General features: G+C 33.6%; 3 protein-coding genes across 3 annotated transcripts; 1 reads left to right on the plus strand and 2 right to left on the minus strand.

Moving 5' to 3' along the window:
• Positions 1-452: 452 nt before the first annotated feature.
• On the minus strand, positions 453-7,397 carry LOC126705620 (protein FATTY ACID EXPORT 2, chloroplastic-like). Its single transcript, XM_050404717.1, has 3 exons — positions 6,831-7,397; positions 4,203-4,337; positions 453-987 (listed from the first exon to the last, which is right to left on the minus strand). The coding sequence occupies exons 1-3, from the start codon at positions 7,297-7,299 to the stop codon at positions 848-850; spliced, it is 744 nt and encodes a 247-aa protein (XP_050260674.1). The 5' UTR covers positions 7,300-7,397; the 3' UTR covers positions 453-847.
• A 4,195-nt stretch (positions 7,398-11,592) lies between these two features.
• On the plus strand, positions 11,593-14,607 carry LOC126704623 (GDP-L-galactose phosphorylase 2-like). Its single transcript, XM_050403660.1, has 5 exons — positions 11,593-11,728; positions 12,630-13,051; positions 13,141-13,326; positions 13,425-13,685; positions 14,264-14,607. Exons 1-5 carry the CDS (start codon positions 11,593-11,595, stop codon positions 14,597-14,599), a joined length of 1,341 nt encoding a protein of 446 aa, XP_050259617.1. The 3' UTR covers positions 14,600-14,607.
• Positions 14,608-17,646: 3,039 nt separating this feature from the next.
• LOC126704624 (G-type lectin S-receptor-like serine/threonine-protein kinase At4g03230) lies at positions 17,647-18,130 on the minus strand. The gene is made up of 2 exons (XM_050403661.1): positions 17,957-18,130; positions 17,647-17,862 (listed from the first exon to the last, which is right to left on the minus strand). The coding sequence occupies exons 1-2, from the start codon at positions 18,128-18,130 to the stop codon at positions 17,647-17,649; spliced, it is 390 nt and encodes a 129-aa protein (XP_050259618.1).
• Between the last annotated feature and the right edge of the window lie 1,261 nt (positions 18,131-19,391).

Below are 19,391 nucleotides of genomic sequence, written 5' to 3' on the forward strand. Positions count from 1 at the left end.
TTAATTAAAATTATTTAACTAAAAGATAGGAGTATTTTAGAAAGTTTAAGAATTTGTGTGAAAATATTTTAGTATGTAAAATGTTGAAAACCAAACAGAAAATCCTCTTATTAACAATATAGATATATGAGAGAGAGAGAGAGAGAGAGAGAGAGAGAGAGAGAGAGAGAGAGAGAGAGAGAGAGAGAACACCGGTTGTATGTCTAAGTAATGCCTTCGAGCTGCCTTCCTTAAGGACAAGAATCCTTGCCATGTTGGATTTTCAAATTTGCATCTATATTCTAACCGTAGAAGGATTCATTGAAAGACCTAACAATGCTCCAATATTCTAGCACTTAGTTCTTGCTCCTTTGCATTAAGAGGCAATAAGCTCATCAACAAACATGCTAGGGCGGACCTCTAACTACTAAACTTCCTTTAAACTAAAGGACTCAATACAGTACTAGGATTCGTTTCAGTATGGTCAAGGGAACAAAATATTTTATCATAACACAATACCATTCCAAATAATTACATTTCATTAAAAGTCAACATAATACCAAATGCAATTTCTTTAAAAACAAAAAATAAAAATGCATTCTATCATAACACATTATTAGAACGGGAATGCATTCTGTGAGCAGAGTTATCAAAAGCCGCCTAAAAATCAAGGTCCAAACTTTATTTTGTCACGCCTAAAGATGATATCACACATCATAAAAAGATGAACAATGGTCCAAACAAAAACTTCAAACTGCTCTTATAGCACTGGTCTACATGCCAAACGACTGATCCTTTTTACCAAATGAGATATGTTAGAGATCTTGGCGACTACCATATAGCTTCAGGAATCTCACTCGTGTACCTTTTAGTGTAGACTTCGCATAATTCCATGTAAGTAACCACCGGTCATAATAAGTGAAACTAAAGATACAACACCTGCTGGAAATATCTTCCCTGATTTCTTAAAACGAGCACCCATCACTCCCAGAAGAGCAGCAGAAATGCCTGCAAATTTGGAGAAAACCATAGAGATTAGCTTAAGCAAAAAGCAGATTGAAAATGAAGCAAAGTTCCCTTTCAGAAAAGCACTTCTGGTTAGGCCTCACATCAAGAAATAAAAAAGGTACAATTATATGATTATCATGGTGCAACCACAAATTTACTTCCTCTGCAATTTATCACTCTGTAGTTAACAAATTGCAATTCACCTACTATAAGTGCTCCATTGCCATTCAATTTCTAAAAAGGATTACTAATCCTAAATTTTTTGATAAATATATTTGATACTAAAAAATAAAAATCAACCCATGAATGTGACGTAGGAAAATTTGGGGAATTCATCTACGTGTGTTTGTGGTAGGGCTTAGGGGTTAGGAGAATTTGTGGATTTAGGCTTTAAAAATTTAGAAAAAAGGGCTAGGATTAAAAGAATGAATAGAATTTTGGTCGAGAAAAGACAAGGTAAAGATTTGATTTATGGTTATAAAAGATGTGAGAAGAGACCGAGATTGAATTTGTTCACAGGTTATGAACTGTAGTGTAGTGTGAACAATGCATCTGAACAGTGATGTAAACAATACAGTGAATAATGACAGAATGCCGAAGAAGAACAGGGGTTTTCTTTTGGGGGGGGGGGGGGGGGGGGGGTTTGGTTGGTTAGAAAGGGAGAAAAGAACACAGTAAAGACAATATACCTCAATACTCAAAATGCTAAGATTTTCTATTAATCAATTCTTTGAATTTTTTGAGTGTGTTGAATCTATGTTTGGCAACTCTAAAAAAAAATGTACAGTCTGTTTTTGAGGCGTGAGAATGCATAATGCATTTTTCCCCTTGTTTGTTAATTACACTTTGTACTAAATTCATCAAATAAGTTCTCTATAACCTCTACAAATAAGCCAGGATTAGATAATTTTCAAATCTTTCATTCTCAATTAAAATAAAAAGCTTCTCATCCTTGTTAATTATTTTGTTTCAACCTCTAGACCCACAAATAAATTCCATGAGGTAAACCAACGACTCTTCTCCTCTTTCTTCTCTCAAGTTCCTCCCCCATCTTCCTCTCACGAATTTACCTATCTCAACCGTTATATCTCACCAAATGCATGTCAATCAACACAATTGTATTTTAGTAGGGGTTGTGACATAATACCAAATGCTACTTCTCAAACTACCTCATTACACCAAAATAATCTCTCTGGTTAGTAAAGTTAATAATTGCTAATTAAAGCCAAAGAGCCTTGTAGCTCAACTGATTGGGCACCTTTTGGTGTTTCCAATAGAGACATCGAAGACTCAAATCTCCCCTCTCTCGTTGTACTTGTAAATATTGAATGAACAGTTGTCTCTCTTCTTTTCGCTTGGAGGAATTGGTTGGGGAATTATTTTTCAAATGTTTGGGGAATTATTTTTCAAATGTTTGGAATAAGGTACCAGTATGTCTAATGCAGTTAGTATGGAAGGAACACAATGCCGAACTTTTGAGGACATTGAGAGACCTATTGATTTGTTGAAGACTTTGCTAGCTAGGACTTTATTTGAGTGGTCTCGTATTTAGAGTCTCACACATTGTATTTCCTTGTTTGATTTCATTATTTCTGTTAGATTTTCCTTTTGATTTGAATGTATTTTTTTCATTGCTGTGAGTTTACAATCGTAAACACATTGCAATTTTGCTATCAATAAAACTTTTATTTCCTATAAAAAAAAAAAAGGAGGATGGGAAATTGATTTATTATCTGTTCCTACATTGCCTAATAGCTAATTTGTAATGGAGTACGGTCTTCTGTTTGGTTGGAATTAATTGGGTTATGCCACAAATGGTGATTGAATTGCTGGCATTTTGGAAAGGATGTTGGGGAATGCATCAAGATTTGTAAAGTCCAAAAGTTATTCATAAATGTTTGAAGTTGCATATTTGGAAAGAGAGAAATGGGTGTACCTTTGAGGAAAAGGAGACAACAATAGAGAATTTGAAGCATCTATTCCTAAGACTGTCTTTGAGTGGATGCAGGCCGTGACCGACTGACCTCAGATTTTTCATCAAGTTTTCATGAATTTATAAATTTGTTAAATTTTTGGAAGTTTACATTGAATTTGAATTTTCAGTTTTATTTTAGCATAAATCCCATGTACTAGGGTAAAACCCTATGCTTTCTTGTTTTAACAGATTTGTTAATAAGTATATAAAAAAATGGGGTACAATGCAATACAACACTCTGTAAATTGGTATTGCTTTTGCTAATGAGCATTGGTGATGGGTTTTACACAGCCATTGCATTAGCACTGCATATCTTGATAACTTGTTGCTTATTCCGTGTATGATGATGTGATGAAATTACACTCTGTTTGACTTTGGAGTCCTTCCTAAATGGGTTCTATAGCTATGTTGCTCGAGCTTGGATCATTAAATGAATGACCTATTGTTTGATGCATAAGGGGATTATAGAAATATGTGTGTACTGTGTAGTGGAGTTACTAATTTTTTTACATGTAACAAAATGTGTCTCTAGAAGATTGTACCTTATTTGTTAAATGGTAGTTTGCCCAAAAGTTCCATGCTTCGCTAGGCATATTAAATATTTCAATTCAGAATGTGCCAATGGTCTTTGAACCAAATGGCATCTCTTCATTGTATTTGCCTATATATTCACTAACTTCTTATCTTTTTAATATTTAAATTTTAGGTCCTTTTCTTTAATTTCTATTTTTTAAGTGATCAGTTATTAAGTATGCAGTTTCTTCAGGTCTAAATAAGGGGAATTAATGAATAATGATACTTTTTTTGCAAGAGAAAAGCATTATTTACTTATAATTAATAAGATATTATAACAGATGTTTATAGGGACTAACAGAACCATTAAAAAGTAAAATAACCAATAATAGCCATTACACCTCTTTCTCTTTTTTTTTTTTTTTTTTGAAAGTGAATGCGTTGATATTTGTTCTCAAGAGTCTTACATCAAAATTCTAATCAAAGTGAAGTCACTAATTGTGCACTCTTTTTCCCGAAAAGTAATAGTTAATTTATAGAACAGAGAAGGAGGTAAAGCTCTGGTACACTGGGGACTAATTGTGCATTATTTATAAGAAGATTAAAAGGAAAATGCTGGTGAAAAACACCAATAAGCAGGTCTTATCCATTAATTCATAGCATCATCTGTTGAACTATCGAATATAGAAAATTTAAGATAACTAAGAAGAGTATAATTGTGTCTTACCAAGCCCCACGGATGATGCAAGAACAGGTCTCACAGGAAGCTGAGAAAAAACATAATATAGCAGTGAGGCAGATATTCCTCCTGCCAACAGTGACTTCTGGCTGCCACTCTTCAAATAGCCCATAACACCACCCACTGTCGAAATGTAAACCAAAATTCTATTACATGCACATTTTTTTGATAAGTAATAAGAGTTTTGTTGAAAATGAAAAATACTTTATGGTCGCAATGGTGAACACAAAATATCTTAATAAATTACATGGATATCAAATAGAAGATCTTAAAGGGTTTTAGAACTCAAGAATAGAAGAACAATGTGTAAAACCCCAAGACTGAGACCAATCAAACAAAGTACGCATCAACAAGGACTTCAAGTGATCAAGAAATCTCTCAACATCCTTAAACATACGACTATTTTGCTCTCTTCACGCTATCCACCTCATGCATGCCAGCATCAAATTCCTTACATCCAAAGAATGTTTCCCAAACCAATTTCTCCAACCAAATAATAGATTTGCAAAATTCATCTGCATCAACCACTAAATCCAAAGCATCCGAAACATTTCACTTCACAAAGCATTTGCCACATCACATTGAAGTAAAAGATGGTTCAACGTTTCCCCACTACACTGGCATATACAACACAAACTTACTAATGAGAAACGCTCTCCACAAGAAGAACAAGACTCTTTTGGGGCTTAACACACGAAATACTCTTACAGGGAAAAGAATGATTGCGGATGCCACGAATGATCTTGTAGCAAGACAGAACAGCAAAATTGCCACTCCCATTCTTTTTTTTTTGATAAGTAACGTAAGAATATTATTAATAATAGAAAAAGTGCCAAGCCGAGTACATTGGGGATGTACTATGGGGGCACAAATTAAGAAACAAAAGTACAACGATCAAGAAAAATAGGAAAAGAAGAACAAGAAAAATGAGAAAAAACCACACTCCATTCAAAGAGAGTGCGCAAGAAAAAAGACTTAATCTCCAACAAAGAACGTTCACAGCCCTCAAAACTTCTAGCATTCCTTTCACGCCAAATGCACCAAATCAAGCAGTGAGGCACTAATCTCCAAACATCAATGTGACGATGTCGTGCAAACTTTCCTTGCCAAGCCTCAAACAACTCAAGAACAGTATGAGGCATAACCCATTGGACACCAAACAAGCAGAAAACCAAAGACCACAACTCCCAAGCTACGGGGCAATGAAGTAGAAGATGATCTACCGACTCCCCACATCTCTTACACATATAGCACCAGTCAAGCACTATCACACGTCTTTTACGAAGGTTGTCTGTTGTTAAGATCTTACCTAAGGAAGCCGACCAAGAAAAGAAAGCCACCCTTGGAGGAACCTTTGATTTCCATATCATTCTCCATGGGAATGAAACAAGGGTAGGAGGGTAGAAATAGCTATAATATCCTCTAACCTCAAAACCTCTGTTCCTAGCAGGCTTCCAACAAACCTTATCTGGGCCAAACCCCCGCACTGTCGAAGAATAGACCAACCCCATAAACCGATCAAAGGCTTCTTCTTCTTCTTCCCACTCCCATTCAACATCCATGTCATTCTATCATCTCCTTCTTCCCTAGGCACCAGGGGAATTAATGTGATCAAGAAAGGAATACACTGTCCTGATCATGAAAGTCACTATGGAACTGCAAATTCCAACTCCTAACCTCCTTGTTCAACAGAGAATCCAACACATCAGCAACTAAAGCTTCCTTGTCGACTGCACACTCGAACAGATCAGGGGAATTAATGTGATCAAGAAAGGAATACGCTGTCCTGATCATGAAAGTCACTATGGAACTGCAAATTCCAACTCCTAACCTCCTTGTTCAACAGAGAATCCAACACATCAGCTACTAAAGCTTCCTTGTCGACTGCACACTCGAACAGATCAGGGTATAAATCCTCTGGAAAAAGGTGTCCACTCTAAAGATCATACCAAAATATTATTTGATTTCCCTCGCCTGCCTTAAAAGCCATATGCCAGAAAAAAAACTATCCCACCATGCTCTGATACTCCACCATAAACTAAACCCATGCTCCCTCGACCAACTTTTGTACACCATCCACCCCTATCTTCCCCCATTCAATTACATGCACACACAATCTTTATTTTTTAAAATTTTATTTTTACCTCGATAGCTGAACATATAATCAAGGCAAACAGACTATAACGAAAGAGATATACGACTACATAAATTATTCCATAAGTGAGATATGCCTCAAAAATAATCTACAAAGGCCATGATGATCAAGATCAATCCTGCATGGTGAGTTCCCCTTAGCTTGAATAAGTGTCTCGGGTTCAAATCTCGCCCACACCAAAAACCAAGTCATGCCTCACCCAAATAATAAAAGGTAATCATCATAGAGTAGACACCATAAGTTCAAATCCTATAGTACCTATCAAAAAGATCAGTGATCAACCCAAGACCAAATTTGGCGGTCCGAAATGGTACAAAGCAGTAAACCTTTATGCAATCGAGTAATCTAACAACTTTAGGAAACTAATTCCATTTCCAACTCAATCCTAATATAAACAGATATCTCATGTATCAACTGCTAGGGAAATTTTGAAATACAAATACATAAAATTTTATTTGTACCTCCAACAAGTGCAGCATATCCAAGAGTTAATTTCTGAGACATGGACATGGACCCCATTTTCTTGCTGTTTTGTTCTTCGCCTTCGTCGTCGCCCTTGCTGTTGTTGTCACCGTCGCCTCCACCACCGCCACCGCCACCGCCTTTGTCACCAAAACCGCCTCTGTCTCCGCCACCACCGATGTCAGGTTGTATGGAGTCGACAGTAAAGACAGTGGACGCTTGAAGAGGGTCAGAAGAGACAGCCCCAGAAGCCAAAACGCAGTGTCGTTGAAGATCCAATCTGACACCACCAAATCCACAGGAAGATGGCGATTTCGAGAGCTGGGTTGGGGTTGAACAACGAATGGTACTTCTGCTAACACTGTTGTTGTGGGTTTTACGCAGTGATCGAAATCCAACCTTGGGTCGCACCACTAGTAAAGAGGACTGACTCTGACAAACACCCACTCCCAATAACACTTCCCCCATTTTCGTTTATGTGTGTACGTGTGTGTGTCTCCTTCTGGTTTCTTCGATTCTGAGACACGAATCAGTTGTCTTGTTGGACATGGGCCTCGGCCCGATCTGCCATCTATTGTCCTGACCCAGTTGAAACTTTACCGCAGTAGCCCACACAAATTCCTAGTAGCACAGCAAAACCCACGATTTCAGCACGTGATAAGTCGTAAAAGCATCAACATTGGTGAAACCATTTTTTTAACTATTTGGTATCATAACAAACTATTTTATCTATTTTATTTACTTACTTTATAAAACATTATTTTATCTATTTTACCTATTTACTTTACAAAACATCTAATATCAGTAGATTTATTTTAAGTTTCAATACAATAAAATAATATAAATATCACAATAAAATAATATATCTATTACTCTATAGCAGTGTGAACACACAAATAAAAAAAATATATAAGAAAAGAAAAAAATATAAGAAAAAATAACAATAGTGTGAACGTACAAACCATATATAACAGTGTGAACGCTATATAAAAAAAGAAATAAAAATGAGTAAAAGAAGTGTGAATGCACAAACGATAGTGTGAACGTAGAAAAAGAGAAATAAGAATAAATGAAAAAAAATAAAATGAGTAAAATAATCAAAAGTAATGTGAACACAAATATATATATTTTTTTAATCTTTAGTTACAGTGCACAGCTACTTTTAGCAATCAATGTGGATGCCAAAAAATATAGTTTTGGTTCCATCATTGTAGGGCACATTTTGGTATTTGGTGGCGCTAAAAATAACAATATAGTTATTTTAAACTACCAATATGGATGCTCTAAGTGATGAAGTAAAAATGGTAGGTCTATAACTTCAATACTCACGACTTGTTATACAAACGAGTTTTGGGTTTTGTTGTGATCCTAGCATTATTGGGCTAGATCATGCTCTGCCTCATTATTCTGGGTTAAAAATACACTTTAGGCCCTATAGCTTTGATCAAATATCATTTTATTAGTCCATTGTGTTTAAAAATTATCATTTTAGTTTATTAACTTAGATAAATTGTCATTTTAGTCCTTTAACTTTTAACAACTATCATTTTATTTTGCTAAGTTTAAAAAATTGTCATTTTAGTCCATAGAATAACCTAATAAAATAATCTTTGAAATGATTTTTGATGATGCCGAAAATATCACCAATAGGTACACAGCACTCGCGACTCAAAGCGAACCTGCACAACAAAATAACAGAAGACCTTAGAGAGCACCAGTGTGGTGCCGGCCAAATACCCTCCGAAGGTCAAGTTAGAATTATTCTCACAACTCTAGAGTGTTAGAGAGGGTAAATTATGCGTACCTTGATTTGCGAGGGTACTGAAGTTTTTATAGTAGAAGAAAGTCAACTTCTCCTCCTTGGACTAGAAGTCTTTTCCTTATGGCACTCTACTTCGAGCAATCCCAAACGTGATGGACAAACATTTCCTTGTAGAGTGGGTTCTTCTAGAATTATCCTTGTGCGGACATTTTGATTTCCCTAGGATCCCTTCAGATTTCAAACGTGTATACCAAGTATTTCAAGTGATGCTAAGCCCTGGGCCCTTCCTCAAAGTCGGCCCATGGGCCTGAATTCGTCAGACCCAATGTCGTGTGATCTCATACCCCTTCAATTTTTTTATTGTTAACAATGTGAAATAACGTTGTTTTAAGGGTGTTAACTGAAAATTATTAGTGGTAGTAGATCAAAAAAATAAAGTGATTGTGTTATAAAAGTTTTTTTTTTTGAGAGTGTGCGTTATCAAAGTTAATGGACTAAAATAACAATTTTTAAAATTGTAGATTAAAATGACTTGATTAAAATAGGGTGTAAAATGCATTTTATCAGATACTTTTAATATTAATCTACAATATTAATCTACACAAATGGACCCAGGTGAGGTAGCCTATAGACTCAACCAATTAATTTAGTGAAAACTTTATATATATATATATATATATATATTATTTTCCCCCTCTTTCTTCCATGATACAATATGATATAAAACCCTTTTTTTTTAATTAAAAAAAACAATATGATTAAAAAAATTACGAACTTAGCAAAAAGCAAAAGAAAATAAGGATTACCGATCTTAGTTATTAGCCTACCTGATGGTTGAATAAAGTTAATAGAAAAAAAAAAAAAAAAACCATAAGATAGACCTTCATTCTATAATAATTACTCTTTATCTTTAGAATAAGGCACTAATACTTTTCCCCCGTAAACATGAAAGGGTGAAATCCAAAAACCTTGCACTAAATACAAAACCCTCAAATTCTACCTCAAATATTAAACACAAAAATTAAGCCACAATACCCAAAATTCTAAACACAAAAATGCAAAATAAAAAAATCCCTAACACAAAGACATTGAATCCAAAACTCAAAATCAAACCTTAACATGAAAACATAAAACCCTAAAACCCAAGTCTGAACCCAAAAATGCAAAACCCAAAACTTGTTGAACCATAAATGAAAATATAAGCACAAAACCCACAACCCTTAAAAAAAGAAAAAAACAAAAAAAAAAAAAAAACCACCGTAAATCCCATACGTAAAATCAAAACCACAAACTTGAAAAGCAAACATGTAAAACCCAAATCCTAAACCTTAAAATGGTTAAACACAAGATCTTAAGCCTCAAACTCTAAACTCTAAACATGAAACCCCAAACTCAAAAACCACAATTTTAATTAATTAGTCACATGGAAGTAGGATGCTGTTAATTAGGTGATAAAACTTTATTTAAATTAAATTATTGTTAAATCTTATCCTTTAGTCAACAGCTTTGTAGCATAATAAGATGCAACTTGAGGGGAAAAAAAATCATAGGTTGTGTGAGATTTATTGTTTAGAAATTTTTTATAATAGACTTCTATTTCGAATAGAATTTTAATTTTTTTAATTATTAATAAATCATGCAACTTGAGGGGAAAAAAACCAAAAACAAAAACATGGGTTGTGTAGGATTTAAGTTTAAAAAATTTTGATAATAGACTTTTAGTTTGAATAGAATTTAAATTTGTTTAAAATTATTGTTAAATATTATTCCTTAGTCAAAACGTGGGTTTTATATATATATATATATATATATATTTTATAAAATTAATTTACTAATTAGTGAGAGTAGCCACTTGGCCTTCTAAACCCAACTTTTATTATACTTGAGGAAAAAACATAAACAAAAACAAAAACATGGGTTGTGTGGGATTTAAGTTTAGAAATTTTTAATAATAGACTTTTAGTTTAAATAGAATTTAAATTTAAAACCTTAGTTAAAAGGTGAGCTGTTTTTTTATTTATAAAATTAATTTACTAATTAATGAGAGTAGTCATTTGGTGCAACCATAACTTTTAAGTTCAATTTTTATTATATAGTAAATACTGTATATGATATGATATAATGTGAGGTATAGGAGAGAAAATAATAATAATTGAAATAAAAAGCAATTAATAAATTCTCTGATGGTTGAATAAGAAATTTGGGTTCAATCCCCACCTATATCAAAAACTAATTGATGTTTTGGTTTGATGATAAAGAAGTAGAGCAGATGCCATAAGTTGAAATTCTCTTTAAAAAAATAAAAAAAAAAAAAAGAAAAGAAAAAGAAAGAAACAGCAACTCATATGCCTGTCCACCGCTTAAAGAAAGATCAAAGGTTTTTCTCAAAAAAAAAAAAAAAAAAAAAAAAAAAAAAATGAAGATCAAAGGTCCAACAAACGCTGGATGATCTCTGGCGATTACGAAACACGTAGTTGACATCTTAAGTTAAAGTGCTCCCTAACCCATTCTAATACTTTCCCATCCCAAAGACTATAAATATGAAGTAGTAATTTTCTTCGGGACTTGTGGTACTCTATAAAAAAAAGGAGGGCAACCGCACCGCCACACAAACCATTGAAAGACCAAGAAGAAGAAGAGAAGCAGAGAAAGACACGGAAAGGCAGGCGCTAAGAGACTTTGAGAAAATAGCAGAGACTTGGTTGCTCGCAGCCGCAGGGAGAAAAGAACTCTAATAACTCACAGAAACCCAGAAAAAGAAACCCTTCCCATTAGGCACAAGAGACCCTTCTCTTGTTTTTAAGTAGTAGAAACTGTGAAACTTTTTTTTTTTTTTCCTCTTTGGGCATCTTTCTTTTTAGTGCCTACTCGTTTTGTTCACAAATATCCATATATACATGTACTTATTTTTTGTGTTATATTACAAATATATACACACAAGAAGAGGGAGAGTCGGAAGTCTTGGTTTTGGTGTGTGTAATTGAGAAGGGTTCAAGATGATGACGAGGGTGCTGACTATCAAGAGGGTTCCAACAGTGGTTTCGAATTACCAGGAGGACAGTAATAATGAAGATAATAATTCTGAGAGAGCCTTAGGGTGCACAAGGAATTGTCTGGGAAAGTGCTGCTTACCTGGTATGTATGTATAAAATAATGCATGATTGCATGTGCTTTTTAATTTTATTGTATAAGTTATTTCTCTTTGATTTTTTTGGAGCAAAGTCACTTCTGGATTAAGTTATTTGTTTGCTGCCCTCAAAATAAGTTATTTGATTAATTGTTAGTATTTTTTTTTTTTTTTTTAGTTTTTTAAATATGAGTCTTGCTCTTAAAGAAAAAAGTCTAAGAGGAAGAGAAAACTTAGGTGGAGAAAGATTTATCATTTAATTGGATTTTAAGGAAGCTTTTAATTTTATTGTTAATTTTATTTTTTTTTATTGTAAAATTTTTATTATTACTATTATAATAATATAAAGTCCATTTGAAGGTTTTTATTTTTTGGAAAAATTATTATTGATTTGTTGAAAATGTTAAAGTATATATAGTTATAGACTTATAGCTAATTAAGGAAAAAAATAACATTAACAAATAAACTAAAAATTTAAATGAAAATAAAGCTATTACTGATTAAGCATTTACTTATTTTTCAAATTTGACTAGTCAGCATGCCAAAGAGACTTTTAGCTTAACTTATGTTTAAACTTCTTTCAGGAAAACCATATATTTGTACATAAACTAAGCTAAGGGTCTGGTTGTTTGGTATCCGAGGAAAAAATTAGAAAAATAAAATTGAATTTAGTGATGTTATCCATTTAATTAAATTGGAAATATGGAAGGGTTATTTCCAATAAATTTTTATTTATGAATAATAAGTTAAATATGATAAGCAAGCAAAAGAACATACTGAAAATGATTGCAAAAGACATTTTTAAAATTACGTTTTTGGCGAAACAAGCATATACCATGTTCATTGTTATGTTAATTTTTTCTTAGCAAATTGTTTGTTTATTGGGTCTTAATTATTTCTGGTTTTCAGTCTCAAAGCTTCCTCTATATACGTTCAAGATAGACAGAGAGCATCCTATTGAAGATGGAAATGTGAATGTGAATTCGTCTGAAGAGCTACCTCAGGTATTTTTCCTTCACAATTTGTTGCTTGGACAGTGGGAGGATCGAATGAGGCGTGGTCTTTTTCGCTACGACGTAACCAATTGTGAGACAAAGGTTATCCCTGGGAAATACGGATTTATTGCCCAGCTAAACGAAGGTCGCCACCTGAAGAAACGGCTCACTGAATTTCGGGTCGACCAGGTTCTTCAGCCCTTTAATGACAGTAAATTCAACTTCACCAAAGTTGGCCAAGAAGAAGTGCTGTTCAGGTTTGAACCAAGCAATGACAACAAGAGCCACTTCTTCCCTAGCGCAGATATATATGACCTTATTTATATGCTTTTTAATGTTCTACTTGGATCTTTACTTTGTGTTTGAACGAATTCTTTTAGTACTTGTCTTGACTAACTGGGGTATGAACTTAATTTGTTTTTCAGGTGAGCCCTATTGAGTATGGACATGTTCTAATGATACCTCGGCTTCTCGACTACTTGCCACAGAGGATCGACCATAAGAGCTTCTTATTTGCAGTTCATATGGCTAGAGAAGCAGCAGATCCCTTGTTTAGAGTGGGTTACAACAGCTTGGGTGCTTTTGCCACTATTAACCACCTGCACTACCAAGTATATATCTATCTTTTCCTATCCAATTGGCCTATTTATTAATTTCTGATACAAGATCAAATAGATTCAAATTTTGTTATTGTTCTACTTGATTACAGGCATATTACTTGGCAGTGCCCTTACCAGTTGAGAAAGCTTCAAACCGAAGAGTAGGTGGGGAGAAAGGGCCGTGCGATAAAGGAGTGGTTGTTTCAGAGCTGTGGAATTATCCAACACGAGGTCTTGTTTTTGAGGGTGGAAATACGATAAGCGATTTATCTGATGTAGCTGCTAGTTCTTGCATTTGCCTGCAGAAAAAAAATGTCCCTTTCAATGTGCTCATCTCTGATTGTGGGAAAAGGATCTTTTTGTTTCCTCAGGTATTGTTATTTCTTTCTTATAACCACATTTGCTGACTTCGTGTATGTTCTTAGTGGCTTTGTGGGGTTTAAATCAGACTTCAGTTCAGGCTTCTCCTTTTATTGAAACGCTCATTTGTGACTCATTAAAATTAGACTAATGTTAAGGATATAACATTTTTTCACAAATTTTGAAATAATTTGTTGTGATTGGAACAACATTCTTTTTACTTGATATAATCATTGATGTTGTTTTTATTATACACCTATCACAACATTTCATGTTAATCATTTTGAAAAACATTGTGTACCTAAATTTATTGTTAAAATTACTTGGGTTCTGTATGTTTTGTGCCACGAGGCCCACGACATGCCCAAAGGTGATACTTTGTTGAGTGTTTCTCAATAATATTTGTGCTTTTGTCAAGACTCTTATAACTCAAGTGTCAATTTTTGGTCTTTCTTAAAAGGAGAAGCAGGATTTGTAATCCCCCTCCCCACTAGTTATAACAACTGAATTACATAATAATATTAATACTTGTGTTTTTTTTTTTTTTTTGGCGAAAGAACTGATATTGTTGCTTCACGTGTATGTTCAGTGTTTTGCTGAGAAACAAGCACTTGGAGAAGTAAGCCAGGAGATATTGGACACTCAAGTAAACCCGGCAGTATGGGAGATCAGCGGACACATAGTGTTGAAAAGAAGGAAGGATTTTGATGATGCATCAGAGGCGTATGCATGGAGACTTCTTGCTGAGGTTTCTTTATCAGAAGCAAGGTTTCAAGAGGTGAAGGATTATGTATTTGAAGCAGCAGGATTGCAGAAGGCAAATGTGGAAGAGAATAACATAAACGAAAAAGAATCTCTTTACAAGCCACCTGCTCGTAGTCCAGCTGCCCCACATTTACCTCGAGACTGTTCAGTTCATCAATGACAGGTTCCTCTTTGGCTGGCTTGCTACAATAAAATGTTTCCTATTTTGCAAAGAAATTACAATAATTTGTTGTTGCTCGCAAATCGCAATTAGATGTCTAGTAGCTTTTTCATAGTTAGACACTGTTGCTATTGTACATGTATATACTGGACACTATATATTCAGCAGGAAATAGTGTTGAAAACGTTGGGTTAATGGGGTTTCTGACAATTATTTAGAACTTTGTGTTGCCTTATGATCTTATCAGCGGTATATTTCACGTTTTTCTATTGCCTTTTCATCCACTTGATTGTGGCTTGAATCAAGACATACCAACCATTCTTGAATCAAATCTTACTAAGGTTTCCATGGATTAATTCTTTAGTATATAAATATAAACCTACACCATACAAACAATACATTGAAAATACATAGGTTTTATTCAGAACTTTCTTTTTTGTTTTGGATTTTTTAAAGATGGTATATTAGAATTACGTTTTTGTAGCTTTTAATTAGTAGTGTTTCTTCAGTTGTTCCAAATTCCTATACTCAGAGCATGCTTTGGTGTTTTTCTCTGCTCTACTCTAGCAACACACCAAACCTAGCTACTCAAGTCTCAAGGACCATTCCTGTACATTTTTCAATGAGATCGACCCTTTCCAGCACCTTACTCATCATAATTGATCAACTTTTGTCCAAAAGGTAGAGTGAGCAATCAGCTCGATCAAACCAAAGTCAATTTTGAGGATCTCCCATTCTTACAACCCTTCAGAAGATTTTGCTTGTCGTACCATGCCCCAACTTTAGTCACACACCCACCCATGCTGGTTATTCATATAGCCACCGCTCGTTAAGACACAACGTTGCTCACTTGGGATCACTTGCTTAGCCACGTCAGCCATGAGTCCGTTTGGATTGAGTTTATTGTTGCTGAAACTGAAAACTGAAAGTACTGTAGCAAAATAATTTTTAAACGTGTGAATAGTATCATGAGACCCATTTTTAATATTTTTAATGCGTGAACAGTACATGAACAGTACATAAACAGTACATGAACAGTCAACCCATGTGAGATTACTTTTCACCTGCAGAAAAAAAAAAAAAAAAACGTGGAATTGAAAACGCAAGAATAAGCACTCCCCAAACGCTCATATAATTGACACAAAAGTATCTACCAAATCAACTGCTACATCATTGCCATGCAAGTGATCCCAAGTGACATATAATTGCACCTTCAATACCATCACATCAACACAAGCACGTTTTTGACATATGATCTACGTTTCTTTCCTCCCACATCTAATTCTTGCCCACAAAAATAGTGAAAAAAAAATTTACTTTCACATGGCCCAATCCAATGATGTCACCTATCCCATTACTATAATGGTCAAGGTTCTTATTATAAATTGATTCAGCCAAGTTATTTATTTATTTACTGTTGAAAAGCTAATTTTTATTTTTTTATTTTAGTTGGCATGTTTGACAAACAATTTTGAAAGCAAGACTTGGACTCAACTCATCAGTTCGATAAAAATAATGAATTGAGTTTTAAATTAGCCAAACCCAAGCAACTTGATTTGTTTATAGCTAAATAATATGAAAAAAAGGCATCTATGAGTTAAGAGTCATAAAATTTCAATAGTATTTTCAGCTTCCCATGAATGAGTAGGGCCACATGTACATGTCAATGTCATCGTTTCAAGGTCCATATTTTCCTTATTTCTAAAAGGAAAATGTTAAATTTATTAATTTTACTTTGAATAGAAAAATAATTAAAAATTTATACCATAGAGAGATTATAAGACAACAAAAATAAAATTACTTACAAGTCAAATCAGGGGCAAAGGTATATACAAGCCTGGGGGCTATGACCCCCAAACTTTTCAAGAAATGTTAATAAGAAAACATTATATTTCTATTTGTGGGTGCACAAAAAAATTTGCATAAGTAATTAAGAGATTTACAAGACTCATGAGAATCTTTACCATGCATCATCGTCCTTCTAGAGTATTCGTTAATTCATCATTTGATTCTGTTTGATTAGAAGAAGTTGCCTTGGACTGGTCTCTCCTTATGAAAAGGCTGGTCCTTTGGTAGTTGGCAGGTTCACAGTTTCAATATCAAACATCTTGATAACCTTCATCATAGTAGGGCGATCACCTGGATTCTCTTGTACACATAATAGACCAATATTTAGGCACTTTACAAATTGATTTGCAATACAAGTATCTTGTAGGGTCTCGTCCATTAAATCCAAAACCTTTTTCTGTCCACAGTCTCCATGCCTGTGACAATAAAATTGGTATGAATAAAAAAATGACCAAAGCGTAGCTGGTACACAATCTAGCTAATATAATGAAGTGAAAAAAACAAGATCCAATAATTAAGAAAAATTATGCACACTTACATAACCTAGAAGGCTCATTGCTTGTTTTGACTGATAAAAACTTGTGTTCTTTTTTCCACTTATAATCTCAAGTAGAACACCACCAAAACTAAAAACATCAGATTTGATTGAAAAAATTCCTTCTAATGCATACTCCGGGGAGATATAGCCATTGCATTGCAACGATCATAATAAATTATAATATTAGCAAGGAAACTATGTGCATATTCTCCAAATAATGTTTTAGGACTTAATATTTTCAAAATGTTTTTTTGATATATAAGATATGCCATAATGTGTAATAATATAAACATCCAACTACGTTCCAACTATTTTAGTTGTGTTTGCCTTAGTTTGTGTGCCACCAACAATCCTCGCCAATCTAAAGTCGGATATTTTGGGGTTCATTTCCTGATCTAGAAGAATGTTACTGGTTTTCAAATCTCTATGAATGATCCTTAATCTAGAGTCTTGGTGAAGATAAAGAAGCTCTTGAGTGATTCCCCAAATGATATTGAAATGCATCTCCCAATCCAAAAGCACCCTTTGCTTTTGATCTTGCAAGTTTCCATTTCCATTTCAGAGAATAGGTTTAGCAACTATAATAAGCAATTGTTTACTAAAATAAGAAACAATGTGAACATAACATGGATAGTAAAATATTAGGGACACGGTTTGAAAACTAACCAAATATGAAAAAGTCTAAACTTTTATTCAGCATGTACTCATAAAGTAAAATTTTTTCAGTCCCTTTTATGCAATATCCATAGAGTCTAACAAGGTTTTGATGCTGAAGTCTTGCAATCAATACCACTTTGTTCTTAAATTCTTGTAAACCTTGACTCGAGACACTTGAAAGCCTCTTTACTGCAATTGCTTGACCATTTGGAAGTTTATCCTGTGACCAAAATTCCAATGAACAATATTACCATTAACCAAAAACAATTTGCATGACATGAACATTAATGACCAATAAATGTTGCTGAAATTACCTTGTAAACAGGTCCATAACCTCCTTCTCCAAGCTTGTTTTCATTTGAGAAGTTATTTGTAGCAATTAGTATGCTTTCCAAATAAAAAAAGGGCACATCTATGCCTTTTTCATCTTCTTCTTTGAACTCACTTAAGTCTTTCAGAGTTTGGACATGTCTTTCACTGTTTAACATGCTATGTGCTCGATTTCTTTGATCAATTTTTCTATTTTCTAAATTCAAAAGATACTTCTATATCTTAGTTCACATCTTAATCACATGGAAGAACTTATAAATATTTGTATTCATATTCAAATTAACAAAAAACTATAAATTGTGCATGGCATGCATTTTGTAAGGTAGTTACCTTGTCTCTTGGCTATGTTTCTACGCCATTTGTAAATAGAGCTAATGGCACAGAGAATAATCACACTAGTTATTCCAATAAATCAGAAGCAATGTCATCCACTTTTCCGATGAAAAAAAAAAAAAAAAAAAAACTTGTCATACTTTAATAAAATGAATGTGAACAAAAGCCTCTTAAATCATATTTTGTTATCGTGAACATGCGCAAATGATTGGTTTAAACGATAATAAGCAGGATTCAATTGATGTTGTTTTCATCAATTGTGTAATTATATTGTTACTGTTGTGCAAAATACAAACTTTGCAGTGACATAGCCAAAACTCTTTTTTATGGGACTGACTTTTAGGACCAAAATGAAATTTTATGAAACTCAAATTAGACATATTGTTTGCGCACACATACACACAATATATACTATCTTTCATATAAAACTGAATAAGTCATATATTATTGAGTAAGGAAAAATCTGTGAGTTTTATTTTAAAAAATTGATTTTAAATTGAGCATTTATATGGTGTTTGTAATGGAAAGACCAGTGAGTTTAATTTAATAATGTGTTATGAGATGATTTTTTTTAGACGAAAACACCATTTTAGTCCCTACATTTTGAGGTCACGATCAAATTGGTCCCTACATTTTAGTAGCAGTCAATATGGTCTTTGTTATTTTCAACTTCCAATCAATTTAGTCCCTACCGTTAACTCACTAATGGAAAATACTTAGGTGGCAAACGGTTTGCATGATTGGTGTCCATGTGGCTAACATAATAATATAAAATTAAATAATTAAACATCAAAAATCCAAATAAGTATTTCAATGAAGAAAAAAAAGGCCATGTCAGATAAACAAAATCTAAAAAAATAATAATAATTGAAAGAAGAAAAATTAAAGAATTTTTTTTTTTTTTTTTTTGGTTGTAAATCCCCGATTTCTTCTAATTTCTTTTGTATTCTTGCACTTTCTTAGGTACCAAACATAGATCCCAGCGACACAACAATAAAAAAAAAAAAAAAAAAAGTTCCACTATATCTTCAACAAATACCAAACACATAAAACGTAAAGAAATTGCAAAAAACTTGGACAAGAAAT

The sequence above is a fragment of the Quercus robur genome, chromosome 11 (genome assembly GCF_932294415.1).
Source record: "Quercus robur chromosome 11, dhQueRobu3.1, whole genome shotgun sequence".
Classification (NCBI taxonomy): Eukaryota; Viridiplantae; Streptophyta; class Magnoliopsida; order Fagales; family Fagaceae; genus Quercus; species Quercus robur.

Bases quoted from the DNA above. Each gene is read 5' to 3' on its own strand.
- LOC126705620 (XM_050404717.1), bottom strand. From the start codon at position 7,299: ATGGGGGAAGTGTTATTGGGAGTGGGTGTTTGTCAGAGTCAGTCCTCT. The intron at 4,338-6,830 runs GTACAAATAAAA...ACATTTCGACAG, and splicing joins ATATGCTGCACTTGTTGGAG to TGGGTGGTGTTATGGGCTAT. The intron at 988-4,202 runs GTAAGACACAAT...CCAAATTTGCAG, and splicing joins TGCATCATCCGTGGGGCTTG to GCATTTCTGCTGCTCTTCTG.
- LOC126704623 (XM_050403660.1), top strand. From the start codon at position 11,593: ATGACGAGGGTGCTGACTATCAAGAGGGTTCCAACAGTGGTTTCGAAT. The intron at 11,729-12,629 runs GTATGTATGTAT...TCTGGTTTTCAG, and splicing joins GGGAAAGTGCTGCTTACCTG to TCTCAAAGCTTCCTCTATAT. The intron at 13,686-14,263 runs GTATTGTTATTT...GTGTATGTTCAG, and splicing joins GGATCTTTTTGTTTCCTCAG to TGTTTTGCTGAGAAACAAGC.
- LOC126704624 (XM_050403661.1), bottom strand. From the start codon at position 18,130: ATGTTAAACAGTGAAAGACATGTCCAAACTCTGAAAGACTTAAGTGAG. The intron at 17,863-17,956 runs GTAATTTCAGCA...TTTTGGTCACAG, and splicing joins GTTATGGACCTGTTTACAAG to GATAAACTTCCAAATGGTCA.